This window comes from Chroicocephalus ridibundus, chromosome 7 (genome assembly GCF_963924245.1).
Source record: "Chroicocephalus ridibundus chromosome 7, bChrRid1.1, whole genome shotgun sequence".
In the NCBI taxonomy this organism is placed as follows: domain Eukaryota; kingdom Metazoa; phylum Chordata; class Aves; order Charadriiformes; family Laridae; genus Chroicocephalus; species Chroicocephalus ridibundus.
In genome coordinates this window covers 16,979,086-17,005,880 of record NC_086290.1, presented here as the reverse complement: position 1 = coordinate 17,005,880, position 26,795 = coordinate 16,979,086, and the positions used below count along the sequence as shown (strand labels likewise).

The following is a 26,795-nucleotide window of genomic DNA, read 5'->3' as shown; positions in this document are numbered from 1 at the left end:
AGCAAACCTTGACGCCCCCCCCAACCCAACGCCAAAAGCAAAGCAGGAGGGTCTCGCACCCCGAGAATAAACCCCAGCGTGGGGCGCCTGCAAGAGGGGCTGCGCTTTCCGACCCTTTTTGAAATTTTTTTAATTTTTAAATTTTTTTTATAATTTTTTTTTTTTTTTTTTTTTTTTGCCCCCGAAGGGGCAAGCGGAAAGCAAGCACCGCCCGCCGCCCCCCCCACCCCCCACCCCCTCCCCGCTTCCCCCTTCCACCCCCACCCCCGTCCCGCAGCATCCCCGCCGCGATGCTGCTGCGGCTCCTGGTGCTGCTGGGCGCCTGCCCGGGGCTGTCGCGCTGCCTGGGCTCCTTCGTGCAGTGCGAGCCCTGCGACGGCAAAGCCCTGTCGCTCTGCCCGCCGCCGCCGCTGGGCTGCGAGCTGGTGAAGGAGCCCGGCTGCGGCTGCTGCCTCACCTGCGCCCTGCCCGCCGGCCAGCCCTGCGGCGTCTACACCGAGCGCTGCGCCCGCGGGCTGCGCTGCCTGCCCCGGCAGGGCGAGGAGAAGCCGCTGCACGCCCTGCTCCACGGCACGGCCGTCTGCCTCAGCGAGAAGAGCTACCGCGAGCAAGCCAAGGCCGGTGAGTGACACCCGCACCCCCCTCCGCTTCCCCCATCCTCATCATTCCCGCTGACACCCCCACACACACACACACACGCTTCCCCCATCCTCGTCATTCCCGCGGAGCGACCCCCTGCACTTCCCCCATCCTCATCTTTCGCGCTGACACCCCCACCCCCCCGCGCTGCCCTATTCCTCATCTTTCCCGCGGAGTGACCCCCTGCACTTCCCCCATCCTCATCTTTCCCGCTGGATGACACACACACACGCACATCCCCCCCCCCCCCCCCCCGCTTCCCTATTCCTCATCTTTCCCGCGGAGTGACCCCCTGTATTTCCCCCATCCTCATCTTTCCCGCTGAATGACCACCCCCCCGCTTCCCCCATCCTCATCTTTCCCCCATCCTCATCTTTCCCCCATCCTCATCTTTCCCCCATCCTCATCTTTCCCCCCTCGGGGTGACCCCCTCCGGCTTCCCCCATCCTCATCTTTTCCGCCTTGCCGGCTCCACTTCCATTTTTCCGCCTGCTTTTTTTCTACCCCACCACCATCTCCCGGCTGTATTTCCCCCTCTTTCCGGGTGCTCTTCCACCACCACCACCCCCCCGCTTGCTTTTCCGCCTTTCCGGCTCCCTTTCCATCTTGCCGCTTGCTTTTCTACTCCCTCCCACTGGCTGCTCTTCCCTGCCCCCCCTCCTCCCCGGCTGCTTTCCCACCCTTCCGGCTGCTTTTCCATCTTCCCAGGTGCTCTTCCATGCCCCCGCTTGCTTTTCCGCCTTCCCGGCTACTTTTCCATCTTTCCGCCTGCTTTTCCATACCCACCCCCCCCCGCCCTCCCCAGCTGCTCTTCCGTCCCCCCTCCCCCGTTGTGTGCTTTTCTGCCTTTCCGGCTGCTCCTCCATTCCCCTCCACCACCGGCAGCTGCTTTTCCATCTTTCTGGCTACTTTTCCATCTTTCTGCCTGATTTTTCTCACACACACGCACATACACACACTGTGGCTGCTTTTCCATCTTGCCAGCTATTTCCCCATTCCTTTCCCCTCCACCGGCACCTTTTCCAAGCCCCTGGTTGCTTTCCCACTGCTTCTCCACCACCACCACTTCCCCTGTCTGCTCCGCCAGCCCCCTATTGCCTTTCCACCTTTCCAGCTATTTTTCCATCTTTCTAGCTGCTCTTCCACCCCCCGAGCCCCAGTTGCTTTTCTCTCTTTCTGGATGCTCTTCCATCCCCCCCGGCTGCGTTTCCATCTTTGCAGGTACTCTTCCATCCCCCTAGCTGCTCTTCCATGCCCCCTGCCACTTTTCCCATCCTCCTTTCCATCCATGTCCTGGTTGAACCTCCTGTTGCATCATCTCACAGCCTCCCTCACCCCCCGCCTTCCATCATCACCTTTGGGTTGTCCCATCCCCGATGGAAAACTTTTTTTCCCCCACCTCCCAGATGCACCCACTTAGTCACAGCTGCATCCCAGTCCTTCCCCAGTTGCATCCTTTACATCTTTCCTGCATCCCTGTCTTCACCCTCTCCCTGACCCCTTTCTCTCGCCATATCCTCGACTTTGCTGTGGGGCCCGAGCTGGCTTCTGCAGCTTGAGATACAGGGGAGGGCAGGGCACCTCCTCGTAACCATCTGCCCCATCCCCAAAGCCCCCCCGCCCCCCCCCCAGATTTGTTGCTCAGCCTCCGTCTTTCTCCTTGTGATGATTGCAGCCTGCTCTTCCTGGCTGCCCGCTGCTGGACGCCTTTGTTGGGCAACGGGTTTTAGCCCAGGCAGGTGCAGGTGCATTAGGGACAGGGAATCTGTGAAAGCAAAAAAAAAAAAAAAACAAACCCAATATAAATAATGATGGTGTTGCTAATAACCAGAAAGAATAGGTTAAAAGCAAGCACGAAGGCTGGTGTGGTAGCCAAGCTTCTGAAATGTTTGCACCTTGCACGTGACAAAAGCACGAAAGCAAGCGCTCCTTCACTTTGGCACGCGTTAAAGCTCCCATTTCTGGATCCCGTAGCTTGTGCAAGGAGACTTGCCCTGTTCTCATCCAAATACATCTGTGTTTCTGCCACGGCGTGAAGGGGAGGCAGGGAGGATGTCGGCATGTCCAGGGGACCAGGGAACCACTTGGCAAAAAAAAACCCAGAAACAAGCCCCCCTACTTTTTTTTTTTGGTCCATGAAAAAGTCATTTTGCTTGTTAGCAAGCTGCTGCTTATACCCGCGCAACGGGAATCCGTTTCTCCTTTCTAGCACCTAATAAATCTTGATGCTTTTATTATTTTTCCCCTTTGCTGCTTGCAGGCAGTGCTTGCTCCATCCTTCAGAGCAAAACTAAATTCCGTGTGTATAACTGCCCCCCTCGCCCCCAAATGACAACAAATGACCAAACTCCCCTAAAATTGGCGCAGAAACAGCAAAGCTGAGCATGGTTTTGTGAAGGGGAGCTGGAGGGGGCCAGGGCTTGGAGGGGACCCGCGCAGGGAGCGGAGGGTGAAGCCAGGAGCCGCGTTCCTGCCGTGAAGCCCAGGAAGCTGGGCAATAACCCGCCGGCAGCAGAGCTATGTGAAGTATCCCGGAGCGCGTCATTCCCGGTGTTTATTTACTCTGTGCGTGTGTGTGTGCCCGGCTGGGGGCAGGCGGTGTGGTGGGGAAGGCAAAGCTCCGCAGCTGAAAGGCAGCGGCCGCTGGGGGAGTGGGGCCGAGGGTGCCTCATGACACCCAAAGACACCCGAAAAAAAGCTTCAGCGCTTGGCTCCCAGCGTGAAACTCCGTTCGTTCCACCTGCCTCGCTCTTTCCGAGGAAACTGGTCCTTTGGCAGGTGCTTTGCACGAAAACTTTGGCCGGTCCCCTCATCATATCGCTGCTTTTGGTTTTCCTTAGGATGGGGAGCACCCATTAGATGAACAAGGAGAGGGATAGGAAAGAGGTTGCAGGTTGGTTGCAAAACCACCACCCCCGGCACCACCTGCACTTCCAGTTTGGACTCCCCAGGTGCCGCAGGGGACCCTTTTCGGCGGGTTTTGTTCGCAGCCGGGAGATGAGCCTGTGTTGGAAAGGCTGCTGCAGGAAGGCACAGGAGACCGGCAGGCTCCTCTTGAGATTTGCGCGATTGCAAAAAAGAAATAAAAAATAAATCAGGAATTCCTGAGGACGGGAGAGGGGAAAAAAAACTCTCTTGGCATTCGACTGGTAGCGTGTGAGAACAAAGTATATTTTCATAGGCGTGTTCCTAAGCAACGGGGCAAGGAAAGAAATGAAGTTTGACTTGAACTTGCTGGCCTCTGCCAGTTTGGCCAGCAGTGCAGGGACCGTGCGCTGGGGAAGCTGGCCTGGCCCTCCCATCTATCAATGACCAAAATTGGCCCTGAGCTGCGAACCGCTGAGAAAGAATCAGCACTCTGCAAAATAAACTATGTGACAGCGGCGAGGACTAGATCAAACTGCATTTCTATCTATTTCTGCTCTTGCGCTGGCTGAGTTGAAAATCGCAGATGCTTTCCTCCTTATAGCCGAGGTGGAGACGCAGCAAGCCGTATTCCAAGAGCCCAAGGCTGGGAGGCCAGGCTTGGCTCTCCTCTAGACCAGCTGTCTCCCCTGGGGATAGGATGCTCCCAGGTACCGTGCCTCAGTTTCCCCATCTGTAAGCTGGGCATAGCGGTACTGAGAAACGCTAGAGCTAGTGGGTGGAATGTGCTTCTGGTTTGCCAAGAGGTCGGAAAGGAAGGCAAGTGTGGAATTAAAGGTCTTTGGTAAGGCTCGTTTTAAGTAGACGGATGTGTAGGTACTGAGGGGACGGTCCCTGCAGTCCTTCCTGGCACAACAGTCAGACGCAGTCCTTTACCAAAAGCCAAACATCGTGGCTGTAATTGACTGTTCCTGGTAAAAAAACCATGAATGAACTTCATTTATGGCACCGGCTGCAGAATTCTGGGTTTTCTCTGTTTCGGTTAGCTTTCCTTTGAAATGCACCACGTCTTTCCTTTTTTCTCCCCCGTGCTCCCGCCAGACTTCCTCCTGCTGAGCCAGCAAGGTCAGGCCGAGCGCCGGGGAGTGGAGGGCACAGATTGGAGCCTGCTGCCCTAAAAAGGCTTGTGGAAAAACAAAGGTTGTTGGATATTTCCTTCACCTCTCTCATTCCTGCTGTCTTTCTAGAAAGCGAGCAAGACTTGGCAAGTTTCCTCACGAAACCGTGAGCCAACGATAACCAGGAGGGGAAAGGGGGGAGCTGCAGAATTAGCCCTAAGAAAATCGTCTTTGCTGCGTCAGCTGGAAGCAGGCAGAGGAGGAGTGCTGCCGAGCCCAAGTTTCCTGCGGCTCTTGTTTGGTGCAGTCCTTTATCCCTCCCCAGCATACTCCATCCCCCCACCCTCCCCTCCATTTCTCCTTCCCGCGCTCTTCTGCTCCCGGTTCAGGGATGCGGGGCTTCAGGGGCGAGCGATGGGGAAGGTGGGCGGCGCCATGCCCAGGTCCAGGGCGAGGATGAGGGTTAGGGCAGGGATTGTGGGAGCTTGGGACATGCTGGCTGGCAAACACGTGTGGCTCCGGGAGGGACCCGGCTGGTGCGAGCGAGCAGCAGGTCCTTTGTGCCAAGCAGCTCCAGAGTTGTCAAGGGGAAAGCTAGTAGCAACAGGCCTGCAAAGCCTCGGATCCGAAACAGGAAAATCTCCATTTTTCTTTTGATCTGAAGTTTCAACAACAATAACAATATATTAAAAAAAAAAAAAAAAGCGGGTGAAATCCATCAGGTGCCAGCAAGAGAGCCGGGTTTCTGCTGTGTGTGAGTACGGGGGAGGGAGGGATGGGGTGGTTCAAACAGGAAAGGAGGGGCCTTGGCTGGAAAGATTTTTCGGCAGCCTGGTTTCTAAGGCAGGAGGGAGAATATTAAGTAGTTGATCCAAATGAAATTCCTGCCGGGTGCCAGCAGAGTTCACCAGAGAAAAGACGTGGCTCTGTGCGTGCGTGCGTGCGTGCGTGCATGAGTGATAGAGCTGGTCCCCAGCCCCGGCACAGCACTGGACCCGCTCCAGGTGGATGGAGGGAGCCCCTCCAGAGCCCGCACCGCTGCAGCGGAGAACAGGGGCTGGCCTTAAAACGGGACCCTCTGCAAACCTGAGGGATGCTGGAGGAAGGCTGCGTGCCTCCTCCTCTCAATATTTAAGCACCGGCATCCTGTGCCCAGATGACCGTCGCGGCTTTGGCACGTCGGTGGCGTGAGCACAGCCGTGTGCGACTGGAAGCGTCTGCATGACTGCGGGGTGAGGTGTCCCGTCAGGCTCGGAAGAGAGGGGTAGGAGAGGTTGGGTACGTTTTGTGCCAGCCTCGGGACGGCCCCTGGTTTCTTTTGGTCGCGTAGTTTGGCATACGTGGGTCAGGGCAGCCGGGGAAGAAGGAGAGGAGAAGCAGCAGCGAGCGGGCACTGCCTCGCACGGAGCGCGGTGCTCTGCTTCCTCCTAACGTCCGCTGGAAGTTTTACCCGGGCTGGATCGAAAGGCGTCGCAGATGTAGGAGCAGCTGCAGGAGCTGTGATCGCGCTGGTAGTTCCCAGCACTCTTCACCCAAACTGGAAAGCCTGGGAGCAGCCTGGGAAGGGGGGCAGGAACCTCAGCCCCTCCGGGCCTTGTCCTCCCCTGCTCAGCGGGGCAAGCCACTAAGAACAGTTGCAGCTCGTTTCACCTGTGCTAAGTCACAGGGGAGATAAAAGGGCCCGTGGCGCAGCAGATCCTGCCTGGTTTTTTTACCAAGCACTTAGTAGTGCAAATTCAAGGTGGGACATAAAAGCAGAATTTGGCTGGAGCACACCTGCCCCTCGATGTGGGCTGCAGAGCAGCAGGATTAATATGCCCAAGGAAGATACACGTGTTCGCATGCCCACGCACGCCTGCACAAACATTTAATGTGTGCAAACACACACACGGAGCATTTTTGTCTCCGGGGGCAGAACGGTTTCCAGGCAGCACACACAAACCTCTCTTAGCTGCTAATGACTGGCACATCGGTATTTTGCCGTCAAGATCAGATATTGGCGTACAGACCGGCTCACTCTATCCTCCCACTGAGGGCTGAGAAATGAGGTGCAGCAGGTGAGCATATCAAACAAGGGGAGGCAAGGAAGGAGACAGAGGCAAGATATTCCTCCCAGCCACCTGCGTGGATCCGAACTCTCCCGCCGTGTTTGGAGGAGGGTTGTATTTTCTGCATGGATGAAGTCTACGTTAGTTAAAAAACCCCGAGAGATATCCCAATGAAGGTGCGGGTAGGTTGTGGCTTGCAGAGGGCAGCTGGTCCTCCTGCCGCATGGCAGGGCTGGAGGACACGTGTTCGGGGGCAGTGGTGCCTGGTGGCATCGGTAGAGGAGATGGGTGCGCCGGGACCCCGCAAACTTCTCTTTGCTCAGGCAGCAACAACCGGCCTTCGGGAAAGCATGAAAGAAGAACCGAATCGGGAAAAGATGGCAAATTTGCTGAAATGTGGCAAGCTGAGGGCAGGAGAAACAACCTCCAGCGTTGAGGAGGAGAAGGCCGCAGGACCTGAAGACATGGTGCATGCAGAGGTCAAGGATGATCCAAAGAGTTTGGCCTGGGTGAACTCACTGTCAGACAGCATAGTAACCTCCTAGTCATTTGTAATGAGATATTTTTGCAGGTAAAAAGACAGGTATTATCTGCTTATCCTCAGGACAGGTGTGGCCAAAAGCATGAGGAGGCTCTGCTGGCGAGGAAGAGAGGGAACGCTGGCCCACATGCTGCGATCCTCTAAGACCTGGACCCCCCAGGCACATTTAGTGAAAGCCCCCATGCTGGGTCTCCCCGGGCCGATGTCCAGGGTTGCCCGTGGGTCACAGACCCCCTTAGTGTTTATGTCAATCCACGGCTTGCAGTCAATCCCATCGGAAGCCAACGTAATGGGTTTGCAGAAATTTGGGACTGTTGGTTGTTTCATGTGGGCAAATTTGCTCTCAAGGAAGCCATTTCTCAGCATGTTTTGGTGGATCTCCTGTCTGTTTATGATGTTTCCAGGACAAATGTGCTAACTCCCATCATTCCATGTCTTTTAACCGTCAGCTTCTGGCTGGGAGACTACACTTGCCTTAGGCTATACCTGCGGGAAGGTCCAAGCCTCCTTGGCTGCAGAGAGACTCTGGACAACAGACTAAACCTCGAGGAGGCATCTTCAATTTATGACTGTGGAGTCAGTGGGCATTTCTTATGCATGTTTGCATAAAGCCTTGCTCTCACTATTGCCCTCATTCTCCAGACCCCTCTGATATTCCCATAATTTTTCCTTCTGCCTCCACCCTTTTGGTACCACCTCTTTCACACAGAATGTGGAAAGGGGGTGTCAATACCCGCCACAGCAAACTGGCACACGGTTCCCTATTAGCCTGGCAGGGCTTGATCCTGCAAGATGCTGAGCACCTCTTTGCTAGGCCCAGAGCTTCACAGGCTTTCAGGCACCTAATCCCCTTCGTGGGAGCCACGACATCCATCCTGGAAGGAGTGTGAGGCCAAAGCTGAAGACGCTGTTGGCTTCAGTAGGACTGGAAAGCTCTTAGCAGCTGCCTGCCTTGAGGGCTGTTATTGCAGTTTGGTTTGTTTGCTTGTTGGATGGACACAGCTGGCTCATTGATGGAGATAATTGTTATGTTGATGGAGATAACTGGTCTGGTTGCTATTTAAGGGCAAGAAGGTAATCCTGACAGATACTTAAGGAAATGATCCCCTAGCTAAACAAGAGAGGGAATGTACCTTAAAGGTAACGTGGAGGGCAAAGCTGGCCAATAGTCATAATTCTTTTTGTAGAAAACCAGTAGAAATACTTTCTTTTTCCAAATTCAGATGGGATTCATCCTCTGCAGACAATTAAATCAACAGAGCCATTTATTATTCATGCTTAAGAAATCAGATGTTATGTGTTGGACAAATTATGAAAATCTGGTAATTAAATAAGCCAGTGAACAACTATGGAACCTGGCTTTCACTTTTTAATTTAAAGGAGATGCTGAAAAAGAAAAGTTTTATTAGGGAGGGACTGCATGTCTTATACATGTCCATCAGTGAATTATGGTGCTGCCACAGCCACATGTATGTCTTAATACATCTTAATAATGTCTAAACACAAGGTGACATACAGTCACTTGTGACTTCTGCTTTCCTGAAGAAATAGCAGAAGTGGGTGACATTTACCGCATCATTTCATAACCAGTTCAGTGTTCAGTTGTTTGGTTTTCTAATAGCAGAGGTGGCTTGAGGTTGCAGGATAAACAATGAAATGCAACAGGGATTTGGTCATTCCAGACAGGCTCCAGACCTGTGGCAAAGGGTGATCAGTTGTCTTTCTTGGAGTTTCAGACCCCAAAATGGACATCTGCACCCTTGGCTCCATCAAGGGACCTGTGATATTTTTTTAACGCCGCAAAGTATCTTTGCATCACATTGGTCCAAAGGGATTTGGTTAGTGTATGCAATGGGAATACAGTGTAGGGAGGAAAATGGCTAGGAGAAGCAAGAGTCATCCGTTAGGATCAAGCTTGGGCAAGCTTTCTGCTTATCGATATCATCAGAGTGTGAACATCAAACTTCTGGTACTTTTTTTGTGGTACTACTTAGGTGGACTGAGAGATTAAGTAATGGCCAGGCCTACTCCAGGCGAAGGCTTTGCGAGGGAAGGAGCCATTAAGAAAGCAGAAGTAAGTCCTGAGGGCAGAGGTGCAAATTTCATCACTTGGAGCTCGTAAAAGTCAGGTCGGACGGTACATGTGACAATGTGTCATCCGGTGCTGACACAGAGATGAGCAATGGATGATCTCACAGATCTTCTCCATCTGGTTTGAGGCAGAGCTGTGAAAGTCAGACTGAAGGCCTAGAAATTAATCCAGGCAAGACTGGAGGTTGCAATCACAGCTGCACGCCTGAAATACTTGTGGTGTTGGACCAGTTCTCATCCAGCACCTGACACATCCGTCTGCATCTCCAGACTCCACCTGATGTGCCTTCGCCTTTCTCTGGGGTGGGCAAAGGATTTGGCTTTCTTGGCTCTTCCAGTTCCTGGCTGCTGTTGAGGGTGACAGAGACCTTCAATAACATAAGTGAGGATGGATCTTGTGATGGAGACCACCGGCCTGCAGTGGGAGCAGCCTCTACCAGATTCAGTTCCCATAGGCCAGTTGTTAAAAGCTTGTGCTTGGTGTCAAACTAAATCAGATTTGAAACCCTGACTAAAAGGCAAAAGCCACCTTCATCCATAAGCAGGCCAGAGAGCTTAGCATAAACGGTAGTGGCTACATTTCTGGTAGGACATCCTCTTCTTGGGATCATCTTCTTTAATATAGAGGTTTCCTCTTAATTGCACATCATTCTCAGTGTAAAATGAGACAATATTCACAGTGATATCCCAGCTTTTGATGGCCGCCAGCACCGCTCTTCCTGATTATGGTTCTCTTTCTAAGGCTGCCTTAGCACCTGGCTCTATGGTTTGTCACGTTTGGGTGTCAGTGATCAAAATAGTATCAGCATCCTGATTTAAAGTCCAGGTTTCTTAATATCTTGTGTATATTGACACCTGCATTCAGCTGAGTTTTGGAGACAGGCCCCACATAGTCAAGGGGGCAAAGCTACCTACTCTTCCTCCCTAGTGACGTTTGCTCCACCACTGCTGTTGAGCTACCTTCATCCAAAAAGTCCTCCTGTGTCCCCTTCTTTCTCATACAATAATGATAGTTGATGGATGCTATTAGGCTTCTCTTCCAACCTAACATACCTCCTTCATTCCTAAATACATGGTGAGATTTTTTTCAGGTGATCCTTTCCCACCTAGTGGTCAGATGAGCAGGTCGCACCCTTTTGTTTTCATTCAGAAGACCTGAAAATGTGTTTGTTTTCTAGGAAGGGTTTCCCTATCTTTTTGCCACAGATAAACCCCACGGAGAAAGTGCTGGTAAACACTTAAATGGTGCTTGTCAGGAGCTACTTTAGATTTTCCTCACCTTTCCTGACAGTTAGGCAGAGACTGTCATGCAGTTTTCTTCCCTTCTTTGCTCTTTTCTGCTCTTGGCTCCTTGGCAGCCTGGTGAGCTTTTTGCCGCCTTTATTACAACCAATGGAATCTGCTGCTAGGGTGGCTTTGTTGGAAAAGATGCAAGACTAAGAAAGACTGAATGATTTCATCCTTTCCAGGAAGGAAAAATATGTCTTGGTCACTATGATATTGAAAGATGATTTATTTAGATTTCTCTGGGTCATTCTTCAGTTCAGCTCACAGCTTCTTCTGCAGTTTCAGCATATGGAATGGGGAACATCTGTAGTCTCCAGATGATGTGAAGGAAATATGTTTTATCTTCCTATCATCAGTGCATCAGCAACAGGAGCTTCTTGATGTAAATCTAATCCTGAAATACTTCCTTCCCCTCCACTTGCCAGTTCAGTTCCCTGGAAGATAACTTTGTTCAGGAAATGTCAGGCTGATACAAGCAGCTATCTAGAAACAGCGTGCCTGCAATTTTGCAAGATGGCGCGCGTCGGCATCATTTAATTGTAATGGATGGATGTTTGTTCATCATCTTACCGGAGGGAGAAACTCTGGAAAGTTTCCCAACATTTTTACTGGTTAGACATTTTAAGTTCCCTCTTGCACCGAAATATTTGTTGCTGAGAACCTCGAGTCTCTGGCCACGCTGCCTGTCCACCACAGGCCCAGACCTTCACCTGAACTTGGTGTGTCCTGTATATCCATTGCTAGCTCCCAAGCCCCTGTTGGGAACTAACTGTAGCCAGATTCAGGACCCCTCTGGAGAGAAAGAGACAGGTCAAAGACAACAGTGAGCCCCAGTCCTTGCTTGTACATCCCAGGTCAGAACCAGCCCAGCCCTCAGCTAATGCCCAAGCTTGGCTCTTCCAGCACAGCACAGATGCTTGGAGCCTGCTGAACTAACAGCTAGCAACGTGTAGGGAAGGAGCTTCCCATCATGGAGCTCCCCATCTCTAAACCTGCTTTTTTCCTTGCTCTAGAGAGTTGCTCCCAGGGAGTTTTATTTTGTGGCTGCAGCAAGGAAGGGCAGCTCAGGAAAGTATCATTTGGCATGCAGCAACACCGATCCATCCTTACGGTTCAGGTTCCCATAGCTGTACCTCTCCCACCTCCGCGGCACTTGCTGGCACTGCAGAGAAGTGGTGCTGACCCAGAGATCCGTTCCTATAGATAGGCCCTGTGCTTCCAGAGCAGACCAAAACACGAGCTGGTTCCCTTGAGAGCTCCTTTCCCACACGCTGAGCTGCATTTCTCCCCCATCCAGCTCTGTATGAGGACACCGAGGTCATCAGGATGATGATCTCCCTTTCCCATGAATCCTATGTGAACCTGGGGGCAGCCCAAGCACCTGATATTCACGCTCTGCAGGTGAGCCCTGGCTGATGCAGCAGAATCTGCATCCGCAGGTTTCTGCTGAGGAGACAAAAATCTCATGAGAAAGAGCTGGTCTTCCAGGCTAGTTCAGCAAAGCCCAAACAATAACTAAAAAAAAAAAAGGCCACAGTATAGCACATCTCTCTGCCATCCATCCCCGCTCTCCGAGGCTCTTCAGGTATTCCTGAGCTGTTCCCAAGCGTCCTAATGGGCCTTGGCTTAATAAAATGGAGATAAATCTTAACCTAGGGTTGAGTTCTTCCAGCCCTCTGTCTGCTTTTCTATCACTTCTCTGAGCATGGTCCCACTGATCGATATCCTTCTCCTTAAAGGTGTCTCTGTGGGACAAGAGAGTGAGATCCCAGCAACTTTCACCATGGTGTCACAGGGATTTAACCTACTGGGATACCCCAGAGCTCTCTTCCAAAACCTCGTGTGGCTTTTGGGCCGTGGACTATTTGGACTCTGATCATACGTCTTTGGTAGGGGACTGGGCATGGTGGGGCAGAGTGGGTGTTTTTGTGGACGCTCCACGATGCTTTGGCTGCTAAAGACTTCCTTCCACACTCTGAAAATCACAAAAGGGATTTGCTGCCTTTGGCAGCTGTTGAGATACCTAATTCCCAGTGAAGGAAATAGGATCTGGGTTTTCTCACTACTGCTCCTATGCTTATAAAAGAGTTTGGTGCTGCCGCCCATGACAGCTGCACCACAGGCTGCAAGGGGACCAGTCCTGAAGAGGTAGTACGCTTTATCTTTCTTAACTTCAGACATTCGGAGGCCTAAGTGAGACCATTGGAGTCACAGGAGGAGAGACTGGAGCCTCTAGAGATATGTCGTTCCACCCTAAAATCGGCACCGAGGCCAAGTGATGGGTCTGGTCACAATTTGGAGGGTGCAGCATCTCTGCAATGACTTAGACATGGAGTTGAGCCATCCAGCAAAGCCCCAACACCTCTGTGCGAGCAGACGTGCGTTATTTGACACAGATCTGTCGTAAATGCCTGTTGTGCATTGCTGGGACTCGAGGGAGGTGGGGTGGCAGTCCAAGCAGGGCTGCTGTTTTTCGGTCCATCTCGGTGTGTGGCTGGTATCTCCTCCCAGTCTCTCATCGCCTGCGAGCATCACCAGCATGCTCCCTCGCCAGTCCCCACCAGACCAGCCGCGCCGGCCCACCGTTGAGTCCCCACCAGAGCACAAAAGTTCGTCGAAAGTCCAAGGCACATTGCAGCTGGCTCTCTGGCAGGCAACGCCCTGGGCTAGCAGAGGGACTGGCCCGAGCCTGCATCCCAGGCCCTGGCTGCTTCTCCTCCAGTGGGTGCCAGACGGCCTCGGGCTGGGCGGCCGCCTGAGATCACCGCCTGACTTCACCGGGGCGGTGGTCCGGAGCAGTGACCCCGGCCCCGGGCATCGCGCCTGAGCCGGCTCTGCTGCCCACCCTTGTGGGGCTGTGACGAGGGGCTGGGGGTCGCTCACCGCCACGCTGTGAGGGGGTTGTGCCTGCGACAGGAACATAAACGGGCTGTTCTTCGTTAGGGCGGTGAGTGCTCCCTTCAGTCTGGGCTGATGCCGGCGGCCTCCGGGGAGCTCAGGAATGCTTTTGCTCAGTTGTGCTCTCCAGCTGCCAAAGGGCGCGAGATGAGATGACCCTCCTCGCTCCGCATCCCTTCCCTGTCTGCATTTTCCCTTCCCTGCCTGCATTTCAGGGATGCAAGCACAGCAGCTGTCCCTTTGCACTGACCAGGAGGGGGGGAATTTGATTTTCCCATCATGGTCACAGGTGGAAGTCCAGGCTGGGGTGGAACTTGCCTGCCCATCCCAGGAGGTTTCAGCGTAGGTCAGGCACCTCTGGAGTGGGGACAAGTTGGGGGGGCAGCTGGGGGCAATGCACGATGGGTTTTTTTACCAGCCAGGGACTTGGGCACAGACTTCCTGTGTAAGGTCCAGTCTGAAGAAAAATAGGTACATCTCTAACGTGCAGTTTGATAGGGCCCCTGTTTCAGGGACAGCACCGATGCTCCTCGTCTCCCAGCCACAAGGAGCCCAGGGAAGCTGCTTTGTGTTGCCCAGCAAGAACCAGTAGCATAAAGGATGGGAGAGGAAGGCGCAATGGGAGGATCCCGTCCCACCAGCAGGTACAGGGAAGAAGACAAGCATCGATTTCAGTAATCATTGCCTCTGCCTGCGTGTGCGTGTAAAGTCCGTCAGGAAAGCGTAAGAAGCTGGCGTGGGGCTGGGCAGATAATGGAGCCGCCGTAGATAGGAGTCTGGAGCTGTTTGTGCTGGGGAGCTGTTGTTATGGGTGAAGCTCGGAGGGAGTGTCTGGATCTGGCTCTGATTAGCGCTTCGGGGTTGCGATCGATGGGAACTGCAGAAAAATCCCTCCCTCACTCGGCCAGCCTCTCCCATGATTTTTTCCCTTCTCTGTTGTCGGCATGAGCTGCCTAGGTGTCTTATCCCAAGATGTTGTCCCTCCCCTCAGAAAGAAAGCCAAGGTGTCAGAGATCACGCAGCCAGGTTTGGAAAATGCCATGTTGTAAGCAGTGATGGGGCAGAAACTGGAGTCTTCCAAAGACAGCTGCCACCAGGGCGCAAAATCACAAGGAGCCCATTGGAAAAGCAGGGTGGAGGGGTCACTCATGATGTCCTGCAGCTGAGGATATTCCCTTCATGGGTATACTGGAAGGTGGCACTTCATCCTGGGGGTAAATACTCCTCCAGTGAGAGCAGAGACATTGTGCAGTGGTGCCCTGTGCTGTTCAGTGGGAGACACTTGCTGCTCCGTAACTAGCGATGTTTCAGCCCTGGGTGATGTAAGCCTTAATTTCCGTCTTGCACTGAGCATCTCTGAACAGAGATGGCCCAGTCTCGGGGCAGAGGAAGAACTGGGCAACTTCTCAAGGTCTCCACCAGCGACATTTGCTGTTGTTCCTATGCTAGAAGTTTAACTGAGATCCCCTTTAAGTCTTTCTTCAACACTTTCCTGCTTAAGTGGTGTATTATGTTGTGCTCATGCTTTAAATAATAATAATGATGATAATAATCAAGAGGGCTGTTTAGCAAGGTTGTGCTATGGTTGTGCTTGTTCTTCTTAGGTGCATGTGGCTTTTTTGGGGGATTTTGAACAGGACAGCAAGTCCTCTAGCAGTGGGCTGTGGATGTACAAGCACGGATCATTAGCAGCAGTCAATAGATACTTTTCCTACTGTCCTGCCAGAAACTGATGAAAATGTGTTAGGAAAATTCAAGCCTCCTAGTGATTTGGAAAAAGCTTCCTGCTCCTCTCTGTCATGTCAGCAGGCAGGGAGGTGATGTTCCCACATCCCCACCCTGTGGGGACCTCACACGCATCCAAAACGTCTGGAGCACAGAAGCACCCAGGCTGGTTTTTGGCCCAGGTGCAGGAAGGTACATGGGCTGCTCTGGGCGATGTCTGTCAAGGACAGCAGGCAGACGGACAGGAGCAATTTGCAGCTTCCCGGCAACCATGCCTGGTACTTTGCTACTCCATGTCCCTTTTGTAGGGGCAGGGTGAAAGGGTTGGAAATGGCTCCTGCTATGGAGCTCCCTCTCCCAGAAGACACTAAGCCCTCAGCCCCGAGGCAGAGGTCCACGCTTTGCTATGGGTATTTTCTGCCTCCCAGGGCTCATGGGACCCTGCATCGCGTAGGACATCAACAGCACAGCTCTTCAGGCCTGACCTGTGTCAGGAGCATCTTCAGATGCTTGCCGCTGTTTCCCTGGGTCCTCCACGGGCACTGCAGCACCAGGACAAGACACGGAGCCATGGGGTGGCTCTGAGTTGAGTTCAGTCTCCTGCCCTGGCTGTAGGGTCAACATCCCCTTGAGATGGCTACAGCCCAGGTGTCACCTCCAGACTAGCCAGGCATCCTCAGCTCACCAGCAATGTCATTCACCTGCATGTCATTCACGTGGGACCTCTGCTGAGAGGTCATCTCCTCCTGAGGAGTGGGGAGAAGGGATGGAGATGTGAGAGCCACCCACCTCCTGCATCCCACTGCCCCCGGCTGGGAACAGTGTGAGTAGGGTGTTCCTGCCTATGGCTTGCACCCAGAGCTGACATATGGAGATGCAGCACCCTCTGCCTCTCCAAACAGCCGCCTGCCTGAAACCGTTGCCCTTCAGTTTGTCAAAATTGGCTCGTTAGTATCGAATTAGGGAACAGCTAGTCAGGTGCATGAGCAGGGACTGCTTCAGCCTTGTTGCTGGAGGAAATTAGGCTAAAAGTCACCAGAGGGTGGTGGAAAGGAATCCCTCCAAGGCATGCATGGGGTTCTCACTGGACACCACTGCTGAGTGGCAGTTGGAGGAGCCCCACCACGGCCATCCCTTGTCATATCGCTACTTGAGCAGGGACCCCCACGTGCCAGGGAGGTTGAAGGGAGTCAGTTCCAGGAGCTTTTTCGGCCCTGCAAGAGCTGGACTTGAGCTGGGAGCTGGGCAGCTTTCCAAGCACGCCACCCCTCAGCTCCCTCTGCCGAGCACTGAGCTCCCGTGGCTCCCACCTCCCCTTGCTGAAAGGGCTCCACATTAGCCCCCAGCTCCCAGCCCGCTGCCAGCTTGCAGGAAGCGGAGGAACAAGGTGTTCGCAGAGGCTGAAGCTGCTGACGATGTGAGCAGGCTGAGCTGCTGCAAACACCCGTTGCACAACCAGTCCAGGGGACTGGACGCCCCGTGCTGTTCTTCTGCCTGAATCCTCCCTGCCTTGTCCTGTCTGTTTGTTGTTTTAGGTTTGCCCAGGTAGCTGTGCCTCTTGTTTGTTATTGCAGAGGTAATGAGCTGTGCCCCTCTTGCGTTATTGTAGGGTTGCCTGCACCGGTGTGAGTTCCCCCCTCCCCTTAATTACCGTAGGGCAGCCCAGGGAGATGACCTGGCTTTGCCATGTCTGGCCCTGGCAGTGAGTGCCAGAGGGGATTCCTGGGACAGATCACAGCGTGTTTCATTGCTGTGGAAGGGCTTAGTCACTGCGGATGTCTCCAGTCTCCTTTCAGACCTCGGATTGCCACAACATCTTCGTGGCAAAGGATGCTCTTCTACTGCACTTGTACAGTGCCATTCCCTGGGGGACAAGATCTTTCCCAATTTAATCAATTTCTTCCCTATCCCTTGTCTATCATCCCTTTATAATAGAGGAGCCCCAACCTGTGGGGGCCTCTGAGTCCTACAACGAGAAAAAAACCAAACAAACATAAGAACATCACTGGGGGGAAAGTGCCGAGAGGATCTCACCCTGGGGATACGTGCGAGTCCTGGGGTGGTGCATGGGGTCATTACGTTGCTGTGGGCAGTTAGGATGGTGCCGGGTCTGGGATGCTCACCCAGCTCTGTTCTTGTGGTAATAGGAAAAAAAAGGGCTGCTTTAATAAGTAAGTGGCTGTAGAAAACTTTCCGGTTTTGCTGGGAGAGGGCAGGTCCGCCTTGTGAAGGAGGGAGGGGAAACTGGCAGCCCCATGGCAGGCTTGGGGGTCCAGTGAGCAGCCTGTACCCTTGGCCACCTCCAAGGCCACCCTGCTGTGTGTGTGTGTGACAGGCTGGTGCTGCCATCTGCCGCTGAGCAGTGCGTCCGTCCCTGCTTGTCGGGTGTCCCCCGGGCACCCCTGGGCAGCCTGATGGAGCAGAGAGATCCTCCTCCTCCCTGGGGTGCATCTGAGCTCCAGGGAGCTGCTGGTCTGCAAGAGAACTCCTGTTTGCCTTGTTGTAGGGAGGTTTATCCACTTTTATTTTCTTCCTGAGCCTTTTTCTTTTGTCCCAGCAGTGATGTTGCAAGGAGGGGCAAAATTGGTGCCCTGCTACCTTCACCGTAGGGTTGCAGGAGGGGACGAGCCAGGTTCACTGGCATTGAGGTCGCAGGAGTCACCGTGCAGGGAGGGATTTCAGCCGCTGTGACACTTTTCCTCCCACCGTGGTGGGTTCCCCCTGTGCCTGACCACTGACCCCAGCACAAACCTGGCATCAGCGCAGGGCTGCTAGGAACCTGGGACTGGGAGGCCGGGAGCCTCAAGAGCTTTAAACTCTGTTCAAATTTAATCCAGAAATAACCCTTTTTCACTCCGGTGGCTGTACTAAATGTCACAAGTCATCTAAGTTTAGACTGTCACCAGCTCGCTCCTATATATAACCGCTCCTGACTGCATCCTGCCGGCACAGGTCACACTGGGGCGATCTGGAGGGTCTATAGGAAGCCGACTGCCATGGGCAGAGCCTAACGTGCTCCTCCCTTGCTGTCAGTACTACCAGTGGCAGCTGCGGTCGGGCTGCCGCGTTACACCGGGCTTTGCCAGCTGCTCGGTGCGTGCCAGCGGATGGGGGCTGGTTCGGTCCCGTGAGCACGGGGCTGCAGGCTGAGGACCCTTGAGATCCGTGTGCTTGTGAGCCACGTCTTCGGCATCGCTGCCCAAGTGTCTGCCCAGCTGCATGATGGCTTTGCTGTGAGATTGATCTTGACTTTGGAGTTGTCTCATCTTCAAGCATTCCTGGCTTTGCATCTGTAAGGCAGGGCGGGGTGTGAATTTGTCACTTAATCCTCTCACCATGGTTAAACACGGCCTTCTCTGCCACATTTTGTGTGTCAACTGCTTCTTTCTGGGTGTGGGATGACCCTCCCGCCAGTCCTTCTCCACTGACACACCACAAATGATGTTAGCCTTTTATGTAGGAGCCCATCCTGACCCCCAACTCTCCATGCCCTCAGACACCTTCCTGTCCTGAGCTCGGGGGTCGCACAAAAGCCATGCCAAGCACCACACAGCGGGATAAAGACAGGGCTGTAGGCAGCAGCTGAGAAAGGGCTTTCTTTGGTCATTTGTTCCTATCCTGCCTGATGATGTCCTCTGGGGTCAGGCCAGAGGTTCTCCATGCAAAAGCAAGCCCCAGTCAGCTCACAGAGACCTGATGGCTTGGTACTGCTTCCCTTCCAGAACGGGAGTCCCGAGAGCATGAGGAGCCGACCACGTCGGAGATGACAGAGGAGACCTACCCACCCAAGGCCTACCGGCCCAAGCATGGGCGCCTCTCCGACATGAAGGCTGAGGCCCTGAAGAAGGACCGCCGGAAGAAGCTGACCCTGGCCAAGTTTGTGGGCATGGCCGAGAACACGGCGCACCCCCGTGTTGTCATCCCTGAGCTCCGGCAAGAGTTTGAGCTGGTAGGTGCCTTCGCCTCAACTCTGGGGAGCAAGTGCCGGTGGGAGGGGACAGGGGACCTGGGGGCATTTGCAGCTGGAGATTTGCTGAGTGGTGCTCCCCTCTTCACGCTCCATCTTTTCCCCACTTGCAGGGCCCCTGCCGCAGGCACATGGAGGCATCCCTGCAGGAGCTCAAGAGCAGCCAGCGGATGGTCCCCCGTGCTGTCCACCTGCCCAACTGTGACCGGAAGGGCTTCTACAAGAGGAAGCAGGTAAGAAAGAGCCCCAGGGAGGGATGTGTCCCACACAGGGAAGGTCTGCTGCCCTGGATGGAAAGGATGGAGGTTTTTCCTCTGCTGGGCTGGTGGGGAAGTTGCTGTGAGCATCTCCAGGCATGTTTGGCGGTGGGTGGCCTTGCTGATGGCTCCGAGTGCCATCTGACCTGAGGAGAGCATCCTGAAGGAGGTGGCATGGGAGGAGGAAAAGTCAGAGAGCCCCGGGCAGGGGTAGCAGCGGGGATGGAGATGTGCTGAAAGCAGAGAGCAGAAGCTAGGTCCTACCCAGGGGATTGCATCACTGGGGTGAAAGGGGCAAAGCGCACAGCGGCTGGTGGCCACCTCCTGATCTTTGCCCTTGGGTGTCTCCCTAGTGCAAGCCCTCCCGAGGCCGGAAGCGTGGGTTGTGTTGGTGCGTGGACAAATACGGCATGAAGCTGCCGGGGACTGACTACCTGAGCGGAGACCTGCAGTGCCACGCGTTCGACAGCAGCAACGTGGAGTGAAGTCGCATCCCCTCCCTCCACCCCATCACTACCTACCCAGGCTCCCTTCCACCCTCCCCTCTGCACCTCCCCGCGCCCCGGGACTCCGATTCCTTTCATCTCATGTAAGAAGAAAAAAAGAAAGGAAAAGAAAAAAGAGAAAGGAAGAAAAAAAAAAAGAGAAAAGAAGGAAAAGGGAAAAAAGAGAAAGGGAAAGAAAGAAGTAAAGAAAGGAAAAGCAAAAAGAGAGAAAAGAAAGGAAAAGCGAAAAGCAAAAAGAGAGAAAAGAAAGGAAAAGCGAAAAGAAAAGCAAAGAAAAGCAAAGCAAAGAAAAGAAAAGAAATAAGAAAAGAAATAAGAAAAGAAATAAGAAAAGAAAGGAGAAAAACAAATCCTGAAGAAACTGAGGACTCGGAATCTACAGCAGCCTCTTGACAACAAGGACTCAGCAAGGAAAGGACAGAGCCAGAGACAAACCAGCCGCGGCCGCTCTGCCATCCCGCACCTCTCCCCAGTGCCACCCGTGCCCCCCCTGCCGTGAGCAGAGGCCGCCCCGATGTAGGAAGCTCTCCGAGTTGGTGATTTTCCAGTATGGGTTTCGGGTGGGTTAATTTTTTTTTTTTTTTTTTTGGGTTAGCCAGTCATTTTCTAAAGGGTCTTGAGAGAAAACCTTGCAGCCATCAGCGTTCCCCCCTCGTCGCCGCGGTCCTCCAGAGTCTCCTGCCCACACGCTGGGACTCACTTGAGTCGACTTGACTTGACTTCAGTCTCAAACGACCGCCCCGGATCCAGGCAGATTTCGACAGGTCAGGAGGAGGAGTTGGGACTGCTGGTTTCATGTCTGGAGATGAGCCGGGGAGGGAAACACAGCCCTTGCAACGGCACGAATAACCCCTTAAAAATATTCGTGGACTTCAAGAAGAAATCATCCAAAAAAGAAAAGATACCCTTCTCCATCCAGTTCCTCTCGAACGGGAGGTCAGAAATCTTTTTCGACAAGCGGAACTCTGACTGTTGTCCATCCAGGTGTGGAAGCCTTTGTGCACGTGCGTGTGTGCGAGCGAGTGTGTGCACGGACGTGGCTTTTCCTCCTTGGAAAACTTCGCCTCAAAACCTGCAACCTGGAGGGCTTAACTGTAAGAGGGGGGGAGACATGCTGCCCCCTCCCCAAAAAAAAAAAGAACAGTAACCTGCGGGACTAAGCACGGGAGCAGAGTTATGGAGGAGCATCGGTGCCTGCGGGATCAGGGCCCCGCCGACGCCAAGGGCTGCGTCCGAGCCGACACCGCAGATATGCCATCGCTGTCCAGACTGAAGCATCCCTACGTGGGGACAGGGGGATCGGGGCCAAAACTCTTCACCACCCTTTGCCGCCACGAGGAAGACCAACTATGGAGATTTTATTTTTATTTTGTTTTGTTTTTTTTTTTTCACAGCCAAAAAAGTGGTTTGCTCCAGGGGAAAAAAAAACCAAACCGACAATTTGTTTTGTCTTGGATTTTTTGTTAAGGCTGGTTTATAGCCTTTCCCGTGGGTAGGAAAACGCCGGTCTCCATCCTTTCACACTGAGGATACCGCTCACGTTGCCGTGGCTGATTCCTGCCACCCTGCAGTGAGATCCTGCGACAGGATCGTGCTTAACCCGGGATCCAGCTCCTTGTCGAGTGACAGCAGCCACCACACCGCGGAGACCCACTGCCTCAGGCGTGCTGGGACAGCCCTCAGCTGCCTTCCTGACTTTTTTGTTGTTTTTTTTTTTGTTTTTTACGTTCGATTTTGGGACTGTTGCCTCTCGTTTCCCCATGACAAGGGTCTCCGGGGTGTTGGTGCTGGGAGGAGATCCTGCAGCAAAGGGAAGGAAGTAAAGAAAAGCGAGCCGTGGGGTCTGGGCGGGCGCTGCAATCCCAGCGGGCAAACACGCACCCACTGGGGACCACATCCCACCGCCGCCACTGGAGCTGGCAGCCAGCACTGCCCAAAGGACATGGCCGATCTCGGGGGGAAGGTTTCTGCACCCCCGAAGCCCCTTTGAGCATGCCAGAGTTGGGCAGGGAGGAAAGGGGGTCTGCAGAACCACCAGGTCCCCACCAGCGGGGATGGGACAGAGGGGATTCGGCACCGAGGGGCTCCGGCGGATCCATCATGGATTGGGCACCCTCATAGCCTCCCGCAGCACAGCATTGCTCCCCTGAGCACCCCACAGCCCCCCCCGCCACAAGGACACTTGCCCCACTCAAGGGCAGGACTGGATGCCCCACAGTTATTTCCCGCAGAGTTATGGTGGGGATGAGTTTCACGGATGGACTTCCATGGAGAGCCGGTGGGGCATGTTTGGAGCTGTGGGTGAGGCGTCTTCCTTTGCCAAAAAGGGGGTGCCACCAAAAGCATATCTGTCCCCCACAGCAGCAAGGTGACCCCTGTGATGCTGGAGGGGAGCACGGTGGGTGCTGGGGCCCAGGGAGGGACCCCTCCGGGCTCTGCAGGGCTGATGGAGCAGGCTTGGTTTGACCAGGGTGGGGGGGCTAACGGTGCGGTGAAGGTGGGGTGAAGAATGGGGTGAAGAAGGCAGGTGGAGGAGGTGCCTGTGCCAGCCCCAAGGGCCACAGGTCGCCGTTGTCACCACTGTCTACCATCTCCTCCGCTCGCCGATCCCCGCGCAAAACCTCCTGACTGTTATAGGCCAGTACCACCTTCCCCAGGACCCTTCCCTCCTCCTTCTCTCTCCCTCTTTCTTGCTTTTTTGTTTGTTTGTTTGTTGTTTTGTTGTTTGATTTCCCAAAACTTGAAAGCCTTTGGCTGCAGAGAAAGGAGACGTGCTGCCGGGGCAGGATGGGAGAGGGCAGAGGGACGGCAGCTCCCCACGGACCTTGTCTTACGGGGCTGATGCTTGTGCAGGGTGAGGGCCAGCTCACGGGGCCCGGTGGTGGTCTCATGATGTGGCCGCCATGGTGACACTGGGAGGGGGACACCCCTACAAAGGGACTCTCAGCCATGGCCCTGGGAGCCCGGAGCACCGAAATCCATCCCGCACAGCCTCCCTTCCCCCTGCACATCCAGCGTGGGGATGGCACCGCCTGTGCTGTCCCCACCAGCCTGGGGGAAGGAGAAGGAGGCAAGGATCGGGCTGCGCTCACCTTCCCCCCGCCCCTGCCCCAAACCACCTCGGCTCCCGGGACAGGGCACCGAGCGACCCCCCGGCCGCCCACTCCCTCGAGGATCCCCGACAGGACGAGGCTGATTGCAGGCTGCACTAATATTTAGGACCGGGGTTGGGCTGGGGGCGAGAGCGGCGTCAAGGAGGGGTTGGCCACCCCACCTTGGGGTGACAATGACGAGGTGCTCCCGTTCTCAGCACCCAGCAGCACTCCTTTGCATTTGAGGTGAGAAAACCAAAAGGGGCAGATTTGGGAGCTGGGGAGGGCTGGGTGAGCAGCGGGGGGACGGGTCGCGGCTGGGGTTGAGAGGGGAAGTGCTGGCAATTTGTGCATCAGGGGAGGCGTGAGGCTCGGGGCGGGGGGTCTCCGGTCACCGTGTTTCCACTGAGGCCACGCCAGTACCCAGGATGCAAGCTGGGAAGGAGAGGACAAGGATGGCGCAGGGGTCAGGACAGCCCTTCCACCACATCTCCCCGGGGAGCGGCGCTCGGCGGCTGGGCTACCCCTTGTCTGTACTGCAGTGGACCTCGAAAACCACTAGTACAAGAGCATTTTGCACTATTTCTCTGCTCTCTCCCCCCACCACCACCCCACCCCTTCTCCTTTTTTCTCCCCCTTCCCCATGAAAACTCTCCTTTTTGTTGTTGGGGGTTGGGCGTTTTTTTGTTGTTGATGTTGTTGTTGTTGATTTTTTTTTTCCCGGACGGAGCATTGTATATTTATCGACTGACAGTTCACCTCGCTTCCAGACCGCTGTCCTGGCGCTGGCTAGGAGCCCTGCTTACTGTGCCCCCCCCTCCCCAGCCCCGCCAGCCCCCCACCACTGCCACCGGGACAGACGTCACCGCGCACGTTACCCACCGTTGTAACACAGTTGTTAAAACACACCAGATTCCGAGTTTCCTGCCTGGTTTTTTTTTTTTTTTTTATCTTTAAGCAATACTCACTACACATTTTACGGTAGCTTTTTATAGCTTTACATACATACGGTAGCTCTGTTGTTTCATTTTGTTTTGTTTTTGTTGTTTTTTTTTTTTTTTCCAGTAAACAAGAAATACTCATAATCTTACTGGTGGGAAAAAAAAAAAAGCAGTTTGTGAAAAACTGACAATGGAAGAAGAGCTTAATGCTCTGTTTAGCATTTTGTACTTAAAAAAAAAAAAAATCTCACATTTTATTAAAAAGTGAAGATTGCTGTATACTATTTATTCAACTTATAATTTATGTTACTCTTTGATCTTTGTCTTTTCTCATGACAAAGCATTTATTTAATAAAGTTATGCATTCAGTTAGCTTGTGCCTGACCCTTGTGGACTGTCTGCTCACTGGGGCCCACCATCGAGGTGCTGTGTCCCCGAGCATCCCTCCAAGCCAGCCGTTCTGTGCCCCTGAGGGGCTCAGCCAGCTCCATAGGGGTGCTGGGGAAGGTACAGGGCATGGGGAAACGTGGTGGCCATGGCCTAGGAGAGTTTTTGACAGTGGAGCAATCTGCTAAGGCAATGTTAAAATTGCAAGCGTGAGTTTAAACCATCCTTAAAGCACAGCTCCCCTATTTATTTTTTTTTTAGCACTTTCTTTGCATGGATGTGGCAGTTCAACCAGGTCATGGGGGGAGAGGGCCTGGCTGCTGGTGATGCCGAGCCCCCAGCTGTTACCTTAAACTGAACCCCACAGTTTGGGATCGGACACGGTGTTTGAGCCTTGGACGTCTCCCAGGAGCAGGGAGATTTCCCCCAGTGTGCCGGAGCATCCCTGTGCCACCCCTGGGCAGCCCAGCCAGACCGTGGTCCTCAGACACTTCATGGTAGCCCTCCGTGGCCCTTCCCACGGCCCCGTGTCCTCCCCGATGCCGGATCCAACCTCCCTTTCCACCCACACAGCCATCACCTTTCATCCTCCCTCACACCCCCTCATGTCCCACCTCCTGTGCCCCCCATCCCCTCCACCCCCCCACCCCCCCCCCGGCTGCCAGCATCACCCCATGGGCCCAGTGCGGGGTGGGAACGCAAAAACGGCTTCTTTGTCCCCCACTGGAGATCGCGGGTGTAGTAAAACATTCCCCCCCACACTCAAATTTGCACCATCCGGGGCCGGCACAGCCCCCCGCCCCCCGATGGCTTTCCCACCCCATTGCACGGATGGGGCCAAACCCGTCACCCCGAGGGAGCGAGGTGGGGGGGAGGGGGGGGAGGGAGGGGGTGGGTGGGTGTGTGTGTGGCCCCCCGTTGCCCCCCATGTCACCCCGCAAGGCTGGGACCGTTTCCCGCCCCCCCCGTCCCGGGCACCCCACGGTGCAGGAGCCGCAGGCGGCGGCAGGCGGCGCCGCCGCTGCCGCTTTCAGCCACGCAGGCGCTAAAAACGGGTTTTCCGCTCAAAAAGGCAGTGGCTTGGGTTTTTTTTAACCCCCAGCTAGTGGGCTAGTAGGTCACATTCCTACCCACAAGCTGTAGCTATATGCATGTATATAGATAGCTATAGCCATGCAGTCTTATACTAACTATATTATTTATATTACATATTAATATTTATATTATACTAGTGTATAATTTTTATGCTATACTAAAACTGCCAGCTGAGATAGCTCTGTGTGTGTACACCAGAGCTGCCGGGGTTTCGGCTATTACCCCATGTGCTGCTGGCCCGGTCCCGATGCCCAGCCGCACAAAACCGACGCAGAAGAAACCCCAGAGCCGGGATCCAAGCAGTGACACCCATCACACACGTGCGCACAGACACGCAGCCTTCAAGGCTTTGTTGCAACCCTGGGGAAACCTAACCAGAAGCTCTTTGCTCCCTTTGCCTTACTGCTGTGTCTCTGCCCCTCTGCAAGGAGCCTGGCTGGCTGTAAGCCCCTCTGGTGGGCTGAGGGCTCCTGTCCTCCCTCGGGCTCTTGGCACATGAGCAAAGGCCACCTCCAGCCCTTGCACCGGAGCGTGGTCCCAGGCATGGCTGGGCTCTGGGCTCAGCCACCCCCAGCCCTCCCTGGGCAACACCTGGCTTGTAGCATCCTCATGCCCCACAGTGCTACTATAGCCCCTGTGGCACCTGGTGAACCACCTTCAGCCCCCCCCAGGGGCACAAAACAGGATAGTATTAAATGTTAATTTTGCTCCTTTTCCCGTGTTCTCCAGCTTACCACCACCACCACCCCCCCGCCCCCCATCCTGTCTGTCCTACCCCCTTCCCCTGCAGCCCCATGCACTCGCTGCCTCCTGTCCCCATACATTTTCCTGGTGCTCCCCACCACTGCCCAGACGCTTGGCACGCATCGATCCCACTCAGTGTCCTGGCATGGGGTAGGAAAAACCAGATGGGGAAGCAGCCTGCTGGTTTTGCCTTCCTTTGGGGAGGCCAAAGAGAAACCGCAGTCACCTGGATGCTGGCAGCTGGGGGCCACACAGGGTCTCTCCCTCAAGGCTCCGATTTTAATTGAATGCAGTGTGGATTATTGGATTTTTTTTTTATCGTTGTTACTGTTCTTTGCCTCCCCATGGTGTCCTGAGCACTGAGCTGTGCTGTCATGCTCCCTTAGGCAGCACCTCTCACCCTGGGAGAAGGTGCAGGACCTTCAAGGGACCTGTCTCCATGGCCCATGAGTGGAGCAGCTCAGCCAAGTCCTGATCCCACACATAGCCCCGGCCTCCCTGCACCTTCCCAGCAGCCTGGTCTGGGCAAAGGCTTCGCACGGAAACACTAAGTCTGGCTTTTCAGCTGGCTCAAATTTTGCGCTTCTTGAGGAA

The 26,795-nt window shown here is 54.3% G+C and overlaps 1 protein-coding gene across 1 annotated transcript; it reads left to right on the top strand.

Moving 5' to 3' along the window:
* Window positions 1-238: 238 nt before the first annotated feature.
* On the top strand, window positions 239-24,347 carry IGFBP5 (insulin like growth factor binding protein 5). The gene is made up of 4 exons (XM_063341300.1): window positions 239-621; window positions 18,935-19,161; window positions 19,293-19,412; window positions 19,790-24,347. Exons 1-4 carry the CDS (start codon window positions 291-293, stop codon window positions 19,919-19,921), a joined length of 810 nt encoding a protein of 269 aa, XP_063197370.1. The 5' UTR covers window positions 239-290; the 3' UTR covers window positions 19,922-24,347.
* Window positions 24,348-26,795: the final 2,448 nt, after the last annotated feature.